General features: G+C 38.4%; 1 protein-coding gene across 1 annotated transcript in view; it reads left to right on the top strand.

Annotated features, from left to right (window-relative positions):
- The first annotated feature begins 1,006 nt into the window (after positions 1 to 1,006).
- Positions 1,007 to 17,671, top strand: part of GPAM (glycerol-3-phosphate acyltransferase, mitochondrial) — a 39,295-nt gene continuing 22,630 nt past the window's right edge. Inside the window, exons 1-7 of the mRNA XM_061193368.1 lie at positions 1,007 to 1,124; positions 1,559 to 1,611; positions 2,941 to 3,071; positions 4,247 to 4,369; positions 6,637 to 6,710; positions 9,063 to 9,176; positions 10,912 to 11,058. Coding sequence (XP_061049351.1) covers positions 1,575 to 1,611; positions 2,941 to 3,071; positions 4,247 to 4,369; positions 6,637 to 6,710; positions 9,063 to 9,176; positions 10,912 to 11,058 — 626 coding nt within the window. The 5' untranslated portion in view covers positions 1,007 to 1,124; positions 1,559 to 1,574. The remainder of the gene's footprint in view (positions 1,125 to 1,558; positions 1,612 to 2,940; positions 3,072 to 4,246; positions 4,370 to 6,636; positions 6,711 to 9,062; positions 9,177 to 10,911; positions 11,059 to 17,671) is intronic.

The following is a 17,671-nucleotide window of genomic DNA, read 5'->3' on the forward strand; positions in this document are numbered from 1 at the left end:
TTTAGCTGAGAGAGGTGTCAGCGCAGTTAGGAGTATGAGGGCCCAGGGCTTTACAAGGCACAATGGGAGAGGCTGAAGCAGGGGCTCTTGATGGAGAACAGGGGGAAAAGTAGAGGCCTCTCTATGGAAGCCTTAGATGCCACGCTCAGGCGTTTGGACTGTGGGAGCTGTGGATGGTTTCTGATGGATGGACATGGACAGAGATTGTTTGGAAGAGAGGGTTAGGGTTCATGTGTGCAGAGGAGATGATGACTGGTGGCAGAGGTGTGAGAGCAGGGATTAGGCCTTAACGATCTTTGTACCGTCTGCTAGTTCATAGTTAATGCTTGTTGCTTAAGTGCATGTAAAAGGTTATCTTTTCCCTTCTAAATTGCTAATCTCTTGATAACCACTGGCCTTGTCAATGGCACGACAAATACTGTGAAAGAAACTCTTTGTGCCCCTTGTTAATTTGTTTCAAGGACCAAAGGCAGAGAAATTTGGACTCGGGCTCGTCCAAGCCTTATTTATTTCTCTTTTAATTCCTTATATTCTTCCTTTAGGGAAAAGGCACTCAGCCACTGTTTGGAAAACTACACAACAGGGTCATTCCCAATCCCTACCTCCCTCATGCCCAATAAGTTCTGCAGAGTCTTACAAATCTCATAAAAAGACGGCCCACGTGCAGGCTCCCAGGAGAGCCGGGCGGAGATACAAACTTCCAGAGGAACAGCGTTCACACAACGCAGACACACATGCACCCACACTCACGTGACTCAGCGCCCAGGCAGAATCACCGCGCGTTTAGGCAGCACACGCCGTACCTGGCCACACAGACACACTTGCGGACACACCTTCTACTCTCGGACCTATCCCCAGTGCACGAGGCCACGAGCCGCCCGGAGCCCCGGCCGCTGGCCCCTGGCCCCTAGCCCCAGCCCTGGCCCTCCCGGAACTGCCTGGCTCTCGGCTGCGGTCTTCACCCCGGGCGCCGGTTGCGTCATCAGGGCGCGACGTTGCAGCAGCGCCGGCGAAGGCTTGAAGTGCGGGCAGCTGCAGAGGTGAAGCCGGCGGAGTCGAGGGTGCGAGCGGCCAGGGCGGGAGCGGGCTGCGGGAGGCTGCTCGCGCCGGGAGCGCCGGGACAGGTGCGTGGTCGCCGTCTCACCGGGCCCGGCGCTACTCCAGCAAGCTGCCGGGCGGTCCGCTCCCCCCAGCCCTCTCCCTCGAGCTCCCGGGTTCCCCCTGAGAGATGGGCCCGGCTCGTGCCGGCGTGGGGGGTCGGGCTTTTTCTCTCCCCGGGACACCGGGCTGCGGCAGGCTTCCCCTGGGCGAGAGGGAAGTCCCTGTGGGCTCAGTCCCCCGCGCACCCGAAGGGCACGTGGAGTCATTGGCTTTGGCGTTGAGGCAGCAAGCGTGCTCTGGGAGCAGCTGGTGCTGGGGACAGTCCGTTGACAGATGACCACTGATTGAACTGAGCACTCACTGTGCGTCAGATACTGTGCCAGGCGTCTTAGGGGTATTATCCAGTCCTCCCAGCAACCCAGGAGGTAAGATTTATCATATCATGCCCATTTTCCAGATGGGGAAACCAAGGCATGGAAGTTAACCCACTCGTCCAAAGTCACACAGATGGTAAGCAGGGGGGATTCGAACTCGGATCTGTTTGGCTTCAGAGCTAGCCCTCCTGCCTCTGTCGCTTTTAAAACCCACAGTTGGCTCCCCTCAGCCCACAGCCTGGCGCCTCCAGGATTCTCTTTTTTTGGGGGGGGGGGTGTGTACTTTTCAACCTTGGACAAACGTGGGGAGGGTGGGGTGAAGCGTGGACTTCCTATTGGCACAAGACTGTTTCCCCCTCTCGTCCTGCCCTCATCACAGGGGCCAGACGAGTCTTCATTTTCCCAGGCAGCAGCCGGCTCCGCCGCTGGTAGCTACATTCTGCACCTGAAACTGATAGCTGAGTTTTATTTTATAATACAGAAGAGCTTTCATGCCAGGTGCATTGCTTTACTATTCCCTCCCCTTGCCTATTATGGTAGATTGTTACTCACATAAAATTGTTAAGAATGTGTATAGTCATGCTGAGTGTAACAGTTACCACTGTAAACCCACATGGGGATTGTAAAGAAATCAGAATCTGCCCTCCAAGGAACACTGTTAACCTGGACATGACCTTCCAAGGTTTTAAAGGACGAATTTAAGGCCAGGTGAGAAAGAGTCAAAAGCTAAAATAATTTGAGAATTATGTTAGAAAATTCTTATATTTTAAGTTAATATCTATTTTCTTTAGCAGTTCACTGTTAGTGAACATTTTTTCTTAGGGTAGGAAAAGGCTTATTGAAAAGATATGAAAACTTATAAATCAGATATTTTAGAACAGTGTACTTTTGTCTTAGAGCTTTGTAGATGTATTAAAAGTGAAAACATCATTTCATTTAAGGCAGCACAAGAAAATTAAGAGCTTGATTCAGTTTAAGTGGGAAACTTGAGAGGTGCCCTCATTACCTTTACCCATTTTACATTGCATAGTGTGTATGACTAAAAATTCCCAGCACATAATTTTTCAAAATTATCTACTTGTGTGCATACATGTAACTTATATTTAATTTAATAAATGCGTATCTTCATACTTCCGGGAACTATTCAGTTACACAGATGAAATAATTATTTGTCACATACCTGAAATCAGCTGTTATTTACCCTCGTGAATTCATAGCTGTTTTGTTCATGAAGTCTAAAGATAGGAATGTTGTTGTTGTTGTTTTTTTTTTTAAAATCAGGATTGCCTGGGTTCATATATACACATCAAAGTCCTTTTTTACGCATTGACTAAACATGGGGAAGTCCTCCGTAGTTCATTTGACATCCTATCATGGGGCAAAATAATATAGAAATCAGAATTTTGAGTTCTAGTATTTGCTCTCTGGATCCCTCATTAACTTATATGGTATACATTTTTTATAGTGCATGATTTGGGAGTTACGCTTTGTGACATGGACGAATCTGCACTGACCCTTGGCACAATAGATGTTTCTTATTTGCCAAATTCATCTGAATACAGTATTGGTCGATGTAAGCATGCAAGCGAGGAATGGGTAAGTTTAAGATACAGGTTAAAAGCATTCAGCCTAAAGATGTTCATTTCAGTGTGTATGAAGGTGGAAACATTGGAAGCAACATAAATTCAAATAGAGGTTAATAGCTACAGAAACTACCTCCAGCTGTTAGAAGATTTGTTTATGAAGTCTATTTAAAAATTCTTATGGTATTATATTATTGGGAAGAGAAAATTGGGTAGGAAATTTAAGTACAGTGATTATGTTAAAAAGCAAAACAGTTTTGCATAGGAAAAAAAACCTATCAGTTGTTTTGGGTGGTGTAATTATAAAGAGATTTTTTTTTCTTTTCGTATCTGTTTTCCATAATTATATTTCACAAGTGTGAATTTTGTAATGGAAATAAACTTTATTTCAAAAATTGAAAATAGGAGATTTTAGTATGAATCTCAATCCAAAGGGCATGCTTTTTTTTTTTTTTTTTTGTATTGTTTTCCCTATGTCAATATAACATGGCATGTTTTAAATGTTTCTTGGACACTATCTGCTTTAGATAAAAAATGATGTTGGAGTTTTGGGTGGTTTTTTTGGTTTATTTTTGAGAATGTGATATCAGTGAGATTTGAGCAACTGATGAACTAAAAGTTAAGAGAAAATTATTTAAAACAGAAGAGCGGAGTTTGACCCTAATTGGATAGTATGGCTATAATTTCAATTCCAGACTTTAAACTCTCTTGTTAGGATAAAGGAATATTATATAAGTTTACCTTGTTTTTCATTTAAAGTAAAATATTTTAAGCTATATTGTAACAACTTGTTTACTCTCTAAGTAAGGCCTTTGTAGTTCTTTTGTGGGAGTGTGTGATTTAAGAGGGAGTGAGGTGCATTGTTAGCATAGGGCTCCAGGAGTCTGACTTTATTCCTTCTGCTACTGTCAGAAGGCTATCTGACCTTTTATAACTTAGTTTTTAAACCTTTGAATGCTGCTTTGAGTGTCGCCAGCTATTGCTATTCTTAGGTGCTCAGTTTTTGCTTATGTTCCAAATGTTGGTCATAGAGGGAGCACCTTGAATGAAAAATCACTCTGAGAAACACATGCCACCAAAAAGAAAATATGTCAGAAGTTTCTCTTCTATCTGAAATAGCTTAGAGATCAAGTGGACAAGTATAATTTTCTTGTCATTCACACACTATTTTTCCTTAATATTTATTAGGGTGAGTGTGTTTTCAGACCGACTGTCTTCAGATCTGCAACCTTGAAGTGGAAAGAAAGCCTAATGAGCCGGAAAAGGCCCTTTGTAGGAAGATGTTGTTATTCCTGTACTCCCCAGAGCTGGGTAAGAATGCTACCTTTAATACCTTTGTTGACCTTTAATAAACAGAGTGAAATATGTGACATAGATTTCCAACTTTGTGTGAATTTTATTATTGTGTAGTCTTAATGGACTTAATGCATTTTTAGAACTTAGGCCCATCTTTATAAACCAAATATTCCAAGTAAAGATGTTGGCTCAGTTTTTCTTTCCATTCATTTATTCAGTGAATATTGGTCTAATAGTTGATGCCAGGCTATATTTTGTTTTGTGTTTTCATTTTAGTATGACTTTAGAGGGAGAGTAGATCTTACTTTAAGATAACCCTTCCAAAGAGTTGGTGGGAACCTTCATGTAACTTCAAGATGTTGAAATTTAGCACTGAAAGTTAAAATCCTAGCAAGATGAACGAGAGAGAGAGAGAGAGAGAGAGCGCGCGCACACGAGCGTGAGCAGGACAGAATAAGAAATTAAAGCTGCGGCTTTGCCCTTTTGCTCAGTGTCTGTTCCTGCGGTGGAGGGGGGGAGGGGGTTTCGGTTGACTCTGTGATAGTGAAGGCTGGTCACTAGAATGTTACGATGAAGATTTAAGAAAGAGTGTGCATGGGCTTGTTGTTCGTATTTGATGAAAAACACAAGCCATGCAAAATCTTCCACATTAGAGTGTAGTGTTTGAGAAGAGTCGATTGGATGAGAAGTATGCTTCTGAGGGCATTTTGCTAGAGGGATGAGTTAGCACAGGAATGTAGACTCTAATGTGGCTGTGTTCTAAGACAGTAGAGTTACCTTTTAAAACGTATACCTGGATGGTAAGCTCTGTCTGGGATGGGCCAGTTATCAGGACATTTAAGTGCCATTTATTAACCCTGCAATTTATAGAAGTTGCTTATAACCTGTGTGAATAGCTAACGGTGCTGTGAGAATTTTCCACTCAGGGTTGGCTTGGCAGAAAGTCTTGTATAAGGAATTTACTAATCTGAGAGAGATTTGTGTGATACCCAAGCAGTTTATGTTAAATATTCAGGTCTGCTCAAGAATATCTTGATAGAAATATTGTTCCTCTTAAATCACAAGTGCCTTGTTGCAAGAATATGGTGGAGGTGAAGGATCATGAACATTTCTAGTCTAGGAGTAAGGCCAGTTCAGATTAATAGGCCAGTAGAAATAAAGATTTAAATAGATCATGTGGCTTTTCTTTTTAGATCTGGCATCTCGTCTAATTCTAATTTTGAATGCTTAAAAGATCAAAACAATACCTTAACTCTAATGTGTTCTTCAGTCAGAAGAGAGTGTAAGAAATTATTTGGTGGTGGTGATGGTCTGGGGTGGGGATAGGTGAGTAGTATAACAGATAATTGATTTTTGCCTAAATATAGTACCTGATAGAGCTAAACTTGATCTTATATTCTTCCATGGCATGTTTTTCTAAAATAATTTTTGTTTGACAGTATTTTTGTAGTAATTTTTTGACATTTGCTACTTTTTCTATGAAATCCTATTTTCCTTTTCTCTAAGGAGATATCACTTAAGTATTTTGATGTCTTTTGTTGAGGGTACATTGTGCTTTCTCAGCATTTATTTGTGGAAAGTTTACCTTTTTGCCCACATTGTTAAAGTTATGGCCTTTCTCTTTTTAGCAGAGCTATTTCTGGATTATCTTTCAAGATTACCTGTAAAGAGGGTGACCTTTAGCCATATGTTTTCTCATTAAGTAGACAGTCATTTTAGGGGAATAGAAAGACCACACTCTTTGAAGCAAGATCTGGGATTGAATCCTAAACTTCTGCAAGCTTCAGTTTTCCTATCTATAAAATGGGGATAATAATTCTTATGTGTCAGGATTATTGGGAGATTTAGTAATCCCACAATAACTACATGGTACTTAGCATAGTACTTTTGTATTTTGAAAACACTGAAATCTCCAGTATTCCTGTCAGTGACTTAAGCCATCTCTGGCTTTAACTCTTTTTGGCTGGGGGTGGGGAGTAGGGCAGGAAAGTGAGAAGCCATCTCTGGCTCTAACTCTTTTTGGTTGCGGGTGGGGAGTAGGGCAGGAAAGTGAGAGGCAGTATTTCCTTTGCAAGGTGCTGAGGATTAGTTTTGAGTTTGTGACCTTCTTTGAAGGCTAAAAAGTAGTTTTCAATAAAACGTCATTTTTCTTCATCTCAGATTTTTGAAGCAATGTCTTACTTTAAGCTTGAATTATAAAAGTCCTCAAGAACTAGTAATGTGAGTCCTTCACCAGCAATCCAGTCGTATATTTATGTCTATGTTTATTTTGTTTTATGTAGGATAAATTTTTCAACCCCAGTATCCCATCTTTGGGTTTGCGGAATGTTATTTATATCAATGAAACTCACACAAGGTAAAAAGACATTTCTTATACTTCTAATGCATGTCAAGAGAAAAATTCCACAATAACCAGTTAACACACTTTAAGATGAATCTCTTTATTTTATTTATTTTTTTTAGAGTTAATAAGATATTAACTTCTGACACAAAAGGCTTTATCTAAAAATTGGAACCTGAGAAGACCTATTGCTATTTCCTGCTGTAATTATATAATATTTTCATGAGTGTGTAGATATCACTTCTGGCTTTCTTTAACTTATTCAGATATTGATGTTGCAGCTGAAATGTGCCAAAATGTGACAGAGATTTGTGTGAGGAGAGGTGTAGGTTTGAATGTCTTATGATCTATTACTATTTTATACCTCAAAGAAAGTGTAAATTTTTGAAATCTGCCTAATCTACAGAGTTTTGGAATATATTTTTCTCTATTGAGCAAATGTTCTTTGATTTATTATTAGCTTAAGACTTTTCTTAGAATTCTTACTTCCAAATTCCAGGCATATGGGGATGGGCTATTAGGCATCAGAGTGGGAGAAAAGAGGCTTTGTTCTAGGTGCATTTAGGCTAGGGGATAAGGAAGGAGGGGGAATGTCTACGAGACAAGAGAGAAACGGCAGCCAAAAATGCTACCAGTCCTTATAATTCTAAGAGTAAATGCCTGGAGTAGGTAAGTAGTAGGCTCAGGTGATGAGAAATACACGAAATTCCATTAAAAAACTGATCCAAGAAGTTAAATACTTAAATTTTAAGTCTTTCTGATGTTACTACTCATATTTTGATGATAATATTATAAGTGAGCATGATAATACTTGGGTATATATTAAGTTTTTTTTTTTAAATAGAACTAAAGTCAAGGGATGTGTTTTTTCCAATTTCCATGCTACCCTTTCTTCTCTCTCTCTCTTGCTCTCAAGTTTAAAGGAAAGAGGAGAAATTTTTTTTCCTTTGGTTGACATGATTAAGATCCTAAGCAAAAGGATCCCATTGAGTCTTTTCTTTACGTAAGTAGTTATTTTACATACAAAACCGAGGAGTTCATTTGTGGTCCTCAGTTGGAGGCAGTTAAGAAAAAAAAGCATATGAGATACACATACACACACACACACTTTTTAGCGTATGTTGTATTGACCAGGCAGTGTGGAACTATTCAGTGTAATAAACTACCTGTGCAAGTGAGTTGGCTATTTAGCTCTTCTGTGTGTTGCATGAAGCATAGCCTAAACGTTTTTACACACACACACACATACACACACACACACACACACACACACACTGCTTTCAGTCCATTGTGAAGGGATTTCATCAAGAGTTTGGACTTTGTACATTCCAGTAATAATTTTGAAAATGTTCACTGATAGAAGAGTTTAGAATTAAACACTTAACATATTGGGCTAAGTTTTCAGAGAAATGAGACAAAGGAAAGGAGGAAGAAAAAGAATGTCAGGAAGGAGAGATGAAGGAACATGTGATTCATAAACAGTTGTCCCTCAAATTACTTTTCCTCAATTGAAGTCTTTTTGGATCTTTCCAGAATTAATTTATAATTGAAATCTTCTACTGTCTATATGCATATCATTATGGAGGAAATGATAATGAGGCATTATATAATCATTACAAATGGTTTCAAATCATCACATAATGAAAGTTTGTAGCATTCTTATTCTAGATCCCTGTCCTTAACCCCCATCCAGATAACACATAGTCACTGTCACTGATGGGAGTATGTCCTATTCCTTAGGTATGCTGAATGTGTTTTTAAAAAAAGCCAAAAAAAAAAAGCCACCCAAACAGTACGAACTTCTGGCTTCATAAGCCCAGAGTACAAATATTCAGACCACTGTCTAGTTTCCTTGACTTCTCTCAACTGATCAGCTTTGTCAATTCAATTTGACAGTCAGTGATCACCTTACAAGAATTACTGTAATGACAACAAAAGAATTAGCCCTTCATGGTAGGAAAAGACTCCCAAATTATTTTTTATGGCCCGTAGCTATAGATATAAGCTATATAGCTTATATATAAAGCATTCAACATATTTGGTTTTTCAAATCGTATTAAAGTAAGATGCTTTTATTTTTGTTTTTATATTTGGGTTATTAGTTTGAGGAGTAACACTATTCAAGCATTAATACATAAATTCCAAGTTTAAGTTTTAGCTGAGAGTACATGAAGGAAATCAGAAATAAAACTGTCTGCATAGCATCCTGAACTACTTACTAAGGAGAATTTGCTACAGGAGAACCCTAAATCTCTGGAATAGATGAAATGAGGATTTGTTTTTACAGGAGGGGAACCTGTATAGTTTAAGCAGCTTGCTTTAGGTATTCCTAGAGTACTTCTCTGCTAAATCATTTTCACGTTGCAGGCATCGAGGATGGCTGGCAAGACGTCTTTCTTACGTGCTTTTCGTTCAAGAGCGAGATGTCCATAAAGGCATGTTTGCCACCAACGTGACTGAAAACGTACTGAACAGCAGTAGGTAAGGGTGGGACGCTGCTGTAAAGGGGAAATGTAGGGATGGGCGGTGGGCGTGGGGAAGTAATTTCCTTTATCAACCTTTAGTTTCTCTGGGACTCTGTCTCAAGAGGTGTTTGTGTTTCCAAACGTTCAATGTTCAAGCTCCAGAAGGAAGCAAGGAAAGGCAAGAGAACAGATGGTTTTGGTGCCATGTGGGAACAGAGTCTTGTTTTATGCATTAATAGTTGAATGGGCTTCCAACAAATGAAAGGCGAGTTGGGGTTCAGATACGCACATATTTCCAGAGTTCTTTCAGAGTTCTCTGTTAAGTGTTCTGTAATATGAATGTTTGGGACAATGCATTTCCTATTTTAGAGCCAGAAGAGAAGCGAGTTTGATATTTCTGTCAAATAATTGTTAAGTACCCAGGCACAAATTCTTGTATTAGAAAGTCATTATTAGAAATTTTAAGAGAATGAGATAACTGTCCTTGCCCTCAGAGGATCTTGCTTAAAAATGGGAGAGACTGACTTGAACTCAAAAGGATTGGGGAAATCGTTATGAAGCTCAGCCATTAGACTATGGGAGTTTGGGGGAAGGTTGGTTTCTATTCCACTTCATTGTTGTGGCCCATGTTAGACACCTACCTGGATTTGGGAAGCTGGAGACCAGAGTGGACTGAAAGATGCTTAGAAATGCAAGCCCAGTGGTATGGTTGTTAAGGGCTGAACAGTAGTGGCACGTAGTAGGTACTTTTATATTTATTGAATAAATGAGTGAATAGTTGATAATGGAGATATAATAATTACATGAATTACTTGTGAAAACATTCCTGGCTGTATTGAAATAAATGCTATTCATGGAATAGACTTAGGGATGGTACATAAGTGTCGTGTGGAATTGATCTTTTTGTAGTAACAAATGATGGGGCTCTGTGGAGTTTTGCTGTACACTAGTCTAAAATCAGCAACAGGGGGAGAAAAAAACAATTATTTGAAACTCCCTTGGATGATTATATATTCTGTTTTCTAGGTAAAGCCCCTCAAGTATGTTTCATTCCATCTAGATATTTTGAGTAATAACTAGGATGTTAGAAATGATGTAAGGAGGTTTAAACCTCATTCATTCTTCCCTAAGTCATGTGGAAGATTTACAAGACTGGGTTAAATCTTCCCTTTTAGCTTACTGCTTACTGGTCTGTGCTGTTTAAATCTAGAGCTGTGCCTTTTTAAAATTACTGGTTTGATATGGAAAATACTTGTAAATATTTATGTCCACCTTTGATCCCTCCTAGAGAGTTTTACAAATAGTTCCACTAATAGGCCACAATGTGAATAATACGTTTGGTCTTCAAAAGAAAAATCACATATTACTTCGGCAGTGGGCTTGGGATACCTCTGAATTATATGCCTAAAGGGATAATCTTCCTTTTCTTCCTTTCTGCCAGAGTGTAACTTTGTGTCCCTCACAGCATAACTGGAACATTCAAATTCACATAGTTGCTACCCAGTGAATTTGAATTAAATTTTCAAATCTGCCTTCCAGCTTCCTCAGGAATTCATTGATTTAGGAATATAATATCCTTAATGTTTAATAGACAGCCAAGGAAAGCACTTCTAACTTGAGCTTATTCTCTTGTGTTATCACATAAAAGAGAAAGTATATTTTGTTTTGTGATTTATATCTGTAGTTTAGAAAATAATACAGAATGTAGCATAGAGCCAGTTACATTGTCTGTCTTTCCGTTTTGAAATCAGAGTACAGGAGGCAATTGCAGAAGTGGCTGCTGAATTAAGCCCTGATGGTTCTGCTCAGCAGCAATCAAAAGCTGTCAATAAAGTGAAAAAGAAAGCCAGAAAGATCCTTCAAGAAATGGTTGCCACTGTCTCACCGGCACTGATCAGGTATAAAAGGCAAAGCAGAAAACTTTCAGCAAGAGTCATCCTGTTTTGAGCAGACAGGACTGAACCGTTGGACTTTCCTAGCACAATGCTCTTGGTCCAAAAGAGGTTTTAGCGTATTCTGATGTTAAAAACCAACTCCTCTTTTTATTCTTATTTAACTGTCATGAGAAGTAGCACTTGGGAGGCTTCAAGGTGCCTTAATCTCTGTCAGCTGTTAGCAGCCATTGTATTACCGCTGACATCTTCTAGACTAGTTGTGAGCTGGGTTTCACACACCCATGTCTTTTTGTTTTCTTTCAGTTTTATTGAGATATAACTGACATACAGCACTGTATAAATTGAAGGTGTACAGTGTAATGATTTGACTTCCATACGTCATGAAATGATGACCACAATGAGTTTACTCAACATTCATCATCTCATATAGATACAAAATCAAAGATATAGAATGAGATTTTTTTTCCTTGTGGTGAGAACTCTTAGGATTTACTCTTAACAATTTTCATATATAACATACAGCAGTGTTCATTATATTTATTGTGTTGTACGTTACATCCCTAGTACTTATTTATCTTATAACTGGAAGTCTGTATCTTTTGACTACCTTCATCCAATTCCTCCTCCCCCCACCACCCCTGGTAACCACAAATATGATCTCTTTTTCTGAGTTTGTTTGTTTTGGAAGTATAATTGATCTACGACACTATGTTAGTTCCTGTTATATGACATAGTGATTCAATATTTCTGTACATTTCAAAATGATCACCACTATAAGTTTAGTTATGATCTGTCAACATACAAAGATATTACATAGTTACTAACTGTATTCCCCACACTACATTTCATACTTGTGACTCATTTATTTTACAACTGAAGTTTGTACCTCTTAATCTCCCTCACCTATTTCTTACATCCCCACCTGCCTCTCCTCTAGCAACCACCTGTTTTTTTTCTGTATCTATAACTCTGTTTTATTATGTTGTTTTGATTTTTAGATTCTACACATAAGTGAAATCATACAGTATTTGTCTTTCTCTGACTTTTTTCACTTAGCATAATGTCCTCTAGGTCCACCCGTGTTGTCACAAATGGCAAAATTTCATTCCTTTTTTATAGCTGAGTAATATTCCATTGTGTGTTTTTGGGTGTATGTGTGTACATACCACATCTTCTTTATCCATTCATCTATTGATGGGCACTTAGGTTGCTTCCATATCTTAGCTATTATAAATAATGCTGCAGTGAACATAGGGGTGCATATATAGCTTCTAATTAGTGTTTTCATTTTCTTCAGATAAATACCCAGGAGTGGAATTGTTGCATTATATGGTAGTTGTATTTTTAATATTTTGAGGAATCTCCATATTGTTTTCCATAGTGGCTACCCCAATGTACATTCCCACCAACAATGTACAAGGGTTCCCTTTCCTCTACATTCTCCCCAGCACTTGTTATTTGTTGTGTTTTTGATAATAGCCATTCTGACAGGGGTGAGGTCATATCTCATTGTGGGTTTTTTTTGAATTTTATTTTATTTATTTTTTATACAGCAGGTTCTTATAGTTATCCATTTTATACATATTAGTGTATACATGTCAATCCCAATCTCCCAATTCACCCCCCCCCCCCCACTCCCCCCACCACTTTCCCCTCTTGGTGTCCATACGTTTTTTCTCTACATCTGTGTCTCAATTTCTGCCCTGCAGACTGGTTCATCTGTACCGTTTTTCTAGGTTCCACATATATGCGTTAATATATGATATTTGTTTTTCTCCTTCTGACTTACTTCACTCTGTATGACAGTCTGTAGATCCATCCATGTCTCTACAAATGACCCAATTTCATTCCTTTTTATGGCTGAGTAATATTCCATTGTATATATGTGCCACATCTTCTTTATCCATTCGTCTGTCGATGGGCATTTAGGTTACTTCCATTTCCTGGCTATTGTAAATAGTGCTGCAGTTAACATTGGGATGCATGTGTCTTTTTGAATTATGGTTTTCTCTAGGTATATGCCCAGTAGCGGGATTGCTGTGTTACATGGCATACTGTTCTCCATAGTGTTATATGGCATATTGTTCTCCATAGTGGCTGTATCAATTTACATTCTCACCAACAGTGCAAGAGGGTTCCCTTTTCTCCACACCCTCTCCAGCATTTGTTGTTTGTAGATTTTCTAATGATGCCCATTCTAACTGGTGTGAGGTGATACCTCATTGTAGTTTTGATTTGCATTTCTCTAATAATTAGTGATGTTGACCAGCTTTTCATGTGCTTCTTGGCCATCTGTATGTTCTCTTTGGAGAAATGTCTATTTTGGTCTTCTGCCCATTTTTGGATTGGGTTGTTTTTTTTTTAATATTGAGCTGCATGAGCTGTTTATATATTTTGAAGATTAATCCTTTGTCCGTTGATTCGTTTGCAAATATTTTCTCCCGTTTTGAGGGTTGTCTTTTCGTCTTGTTTGTAGTTTCCTTTGCTGTGCAAAAACTTTGAAGTTTCGTTAGGTCCCATTTGTTTATTTTTGTTTTTATTTCCATTTCTCTAGGAGGTGGGTCAAAAAGGATCTGGCTGTGATTTATATCGAAGAGTGTTCTTCCTATGTTTTCCTCTAAGAGTTTTATAGTGTCCGGTCTTACATTTAGGTCTCTAATCTATTTTGAGTTTATTTTTGTGTATAGTGTTAGGGAGTGTTCTAATTTCATCCTTTTCCATGTAGCTATCCAGTTTTCCCAGCACCACTTATTGAAGAGACTGTCTTTTCTCCATTGTATATCTTTGCCTCCTTTGTCATAGATTAGTTGACCATAGGTGCGTGGGTTTATCTCTGGGCTTTCTGTCCTGTTCCATTGATCTATATTTCTGTTTTTGTGCCAGTACCATACTGTCTTGATTACTGTAGCTTTGTAGTATAGTCTGAAGTCCGGGAGCCTGATTCCTCCAGCTCTGTTTTTTTTCCCTCAGGACTGCTTTGGCTATTTGGGGTCCTTTGTGTCTCCATACAAATCTTAAGATTTGTTTTTCTGGTTCTGTAAAAAATGCCATTGGTAATTTGGTAGGGATTGCACTGAATCTGTAGATTGCTTTGGATACTATAGTCATTTTCACAATATTGATTCTTCCAATCCAAGAACATGGTATATCTCTCCATCTGTTTGTATCATCTTTAATTTCTTTCAGCAGTGTCTTATAGTTTTCTGTATACAGGTCTTTTGTCTCCCTAGGTAGGTTTATTCCTAGGTATTTTATTCTTTTTGTTGCAGTGGTAAATGGGAGTGTTTCCTTAATTTCTCTTCCAGGTTTTTCATCATTAGTGTATAGGAATGCAAGAGATTTCTGTGCATTAATTTTGTATCCTGAAACTTTACCAAATTCATTGATTAGCTCTAGTAGTTTTCTGGTGGCATCTTTAGGATCCTCTATGTATAGTATGTCGTCTGCAAACAGTGACAGTTTTACTTCTTCTTTTCCTATTTGGATTCCTTTTATTTCTTTTTCTTCTTTGATTGCCGTGGCTAGGACTTCCAAAACTATGTTGAATAATAGTGGTGAGAGTGGACATCCTTGTCTTGTTCCTGATCTTAGAGGAAATGCTTTCAGCTTTTCACCATTGAGAATGATGTTTGCTGTGGACTTGTCGTATATGGCCTTTATTATGTGGAGGTAGGTTCCCTCTATGCCCACTTTCTGAGAGTTTTTATCATAAATGGGTGTTGAATTTTGTCAAAAGCTTCTTCTGCATCTATTGAGATGATCATATGGTTTTCTTCTTCAGTTTGTTAATATGGTGTATCACATTGATTGATTTGCATATATTGAAGAATCCTTGCATCCCTGGGATAAATCCCACTTGATCATGGTGTATGATCCTTTTAATGTGTTGTTGGATTCTGTTTGCTAGTATTTTGTTGAGGATTTTTGCATCTGTATTCATCAGTGCTATTGGTCTGTAATTTTCTTTTTTTGTAGTATCTTTGTCTGGTTTTGGTATCAGGGTGATGGTGGCCTCATAGAATGAGTTTGGGAGTGTTCCTTCCTCTGCAATTTTTTGGAAGAGTTTGAGAAGGATGGGTGTTGGCTCTTCTCTAAATGTTTGATAGAATTCACCTGTGAACCCATCTGGTCCTGGACTTTTGTTTGTTGGAAGATTTTTAATCACAGTTTCAATTTCATTACTTGTGATTGGTCTGTTCATATTTTCTATTTCTTCCTGATTCAGTCTTGGAAGGTTATACCTTTCTAAGAATTTGTCCATTTCTTCCAGGTTGTCCATTTTATTGGCATAGAGTTGCTTGTAGTAGTGTCTTAGGATGCTTTGTATTTCTGCGGTGTCTGTTGTAACTTCTCCTTTTTCATTTCTAATTTTATTGATTTGAGTCCTCTCCCTCTTTTTCTTGATGAGTCTGGCTGATGGTTTATCAATTTTGTTTATCTTCTCAAAGAACCAGCTTTTAGTTTTATTGATCTTTGCTATTGTTTTCTTTGTTTCTATTTCATTTATTTCTGCTCTGATCTTTATGATTTCTTTCCTTCTACTAACTTTGGGTTTTGTTTGTTCTTCTTTCTCTAGTTCCTTTAGGTGTAAGGTTAGGTTGTTTATTTGAGATGTTTGTTGTTTCTTGAGGTAGGATTGTATTGCTATAAAATTCCCTCTTAGAACTGCTTTTGCTGCATCCCATAAGTTTTGGATCGTCATGTTTTCATTGTCATTTGTCTCTAGGTATTTTTTAATTTCCTTAGTGATCTCTTGGTTATTTAGTAACATATTGTTTAGCCTCCATGTGTTGGTGTTTTTTACGTTTTTTTCCCTGTAATTAATTTCTAATCTCATAGCATTGTGGTCAGAAAAGATGCTTGATATGATTTCAGTTTTCTTAAGTTTACTGAGGCTTGATTTGTGACCCAAGATGTGATCTAAACTGGAGGATGTTCCATGCGCACTTGAGAAGAAAGTGTAATCTGCTGTTTTTGAATGGAATGTCCTATAAATATCAATTAAATCTACTTGGTCTATTGTGGCATTTAAAGCTTGTGTTTCCTTCTTAATTTTCTGTTTGGATGATCTGTCCATTGGTGTAAGTGAGATGTTAAAGTCCCCCACTATTACTGTGTTACTGTCGATTTCCTCTTTTACAGCTGTTAGCAGTTGCCTTATGTATTGAGGTGCTCCTATGTTGGGTGCATATATATTTATAATTGTTATATCTTCTTCTTGGATTGATCCCTTGATCATTATGTAGTGTCCTTCTTTGTCTCTTGTAACATTCTTTATTTTAAAGTCTATTTTATCTGATATGAGTACTGCTACTCCAGCTTTCTTTTGATTTCCATTTGCATGGAATATCTTTTTCCATCCCCTCACTTTCAGTCTGTATGTGTCCCTGGGTCTGAAGTGGGTCTCTTGTAGACAGCATATATATGGGTCTTGTTTTTCTATCCATTCAGCGAGCCTGTGTCTTTTGGTTGAAGCATTTAATCCGTTTATGTTTAAGGTAATCATCTATATGTATGTTCCTATTATCATTTTCTTAATTGTTTTGGGTTTGTTTCTGTAGGTCCTTTTCTTCTCTTGTGTTTCCCACTTAGAGAAGTTCCTTTAACATTTGTTGTAGAGATGGTTTGGTGGTGCTGAATTCTCTTAGCTTTTGCTTGTCTGTAAAGCTTTTGATTTCTCCATCGAATCTGAATGAGATCCTTGCTGGGTAGATCTTGGTTGTAGGTTCTTCCCTGTCATCACTTTAAATATGTCATGCCACTCCCTTCCGGCTTGTAGAGTTTCTGCTGAGAAATTAGCTGTTAACCTTATGGGAGTTGCCTTGTACGTTATTTGTCATTTTTCCCTTGCTGCTTTCAATAATTTTTCTTTGTCTTTAATTTTTGCCAATTTGATTACTATGTGTCTCGGCGTGTTTCTCCTTGGGTTTATCCTGCCTGGGACTCTCTGTGCTTCCTGGACTTGGGTGGCTATTTCCTTTCCCATGTTAGGGAAGTTTTCGACTATAATCTCTTCAAATATTTTCTCTGGTCCTTTCTCTCTCTCTTCTCTTTCTGGGACCCCTATAATGCGAATGTTGTTGCGTTTAATGTTGTCTCAGAGGTCTCTTAGGCTCTCTTCATTTCTTTTCATTCTTTTTTCTTTATTCTGTTCCGCAGCAGTGAATTCCACCATTCTGTCTTCCAGGTCACTTATCTGTTCTTCTGCCTCAGTTATTCTGCTATTGATTCCTTCTAGTGTATTTTTCATTTCAGTTATTGTATTGTTCAGCTCTGTTTGTTTGTACTTTAATTCTTCTAGGTCTTTGTTAAACATTTCTTGCATCTTCTCGATCTTTGCCTCTATTCTTTTTCCGAGGTCCTGGATCATCATCACTATCATTATTCTGAATTCTTTTTCTGGAAGGTTGCCTATCTCCACTTCATTTAATTGTTTTTCTGGGGTTTTATCTTGTTGCTTCATCTGGTACATAGCCCTCTGCCTTTTCATCTTGCCTATCTTTCTGTGAATGTGATTTTTGTTCCACTGGCTGCAGGACTGTAGTTCTTCTTGCTTCTGCTGTCTACCCTCTGGTGGATGAGGCTATCTAAGAGGCTTGTGCAAGTTTCCTGATGG

The sequence above is a fragment of the Eubalaena glacialis genome, chromosome 1, assembly GCF_028564815.1.
Source record: "Eubalaena glacialis isolate mEubGla1 chromosome 1, mEubGla1.1.hap2.+ XY, whole genome shotgun sequence".
NCBI classification, from domain to species: Eukaryota; Metazoa; Chordata; class Mammalia; order Artiodactyla; family Balaenidae; genus Eubalaena; species Eubalaena glacialis.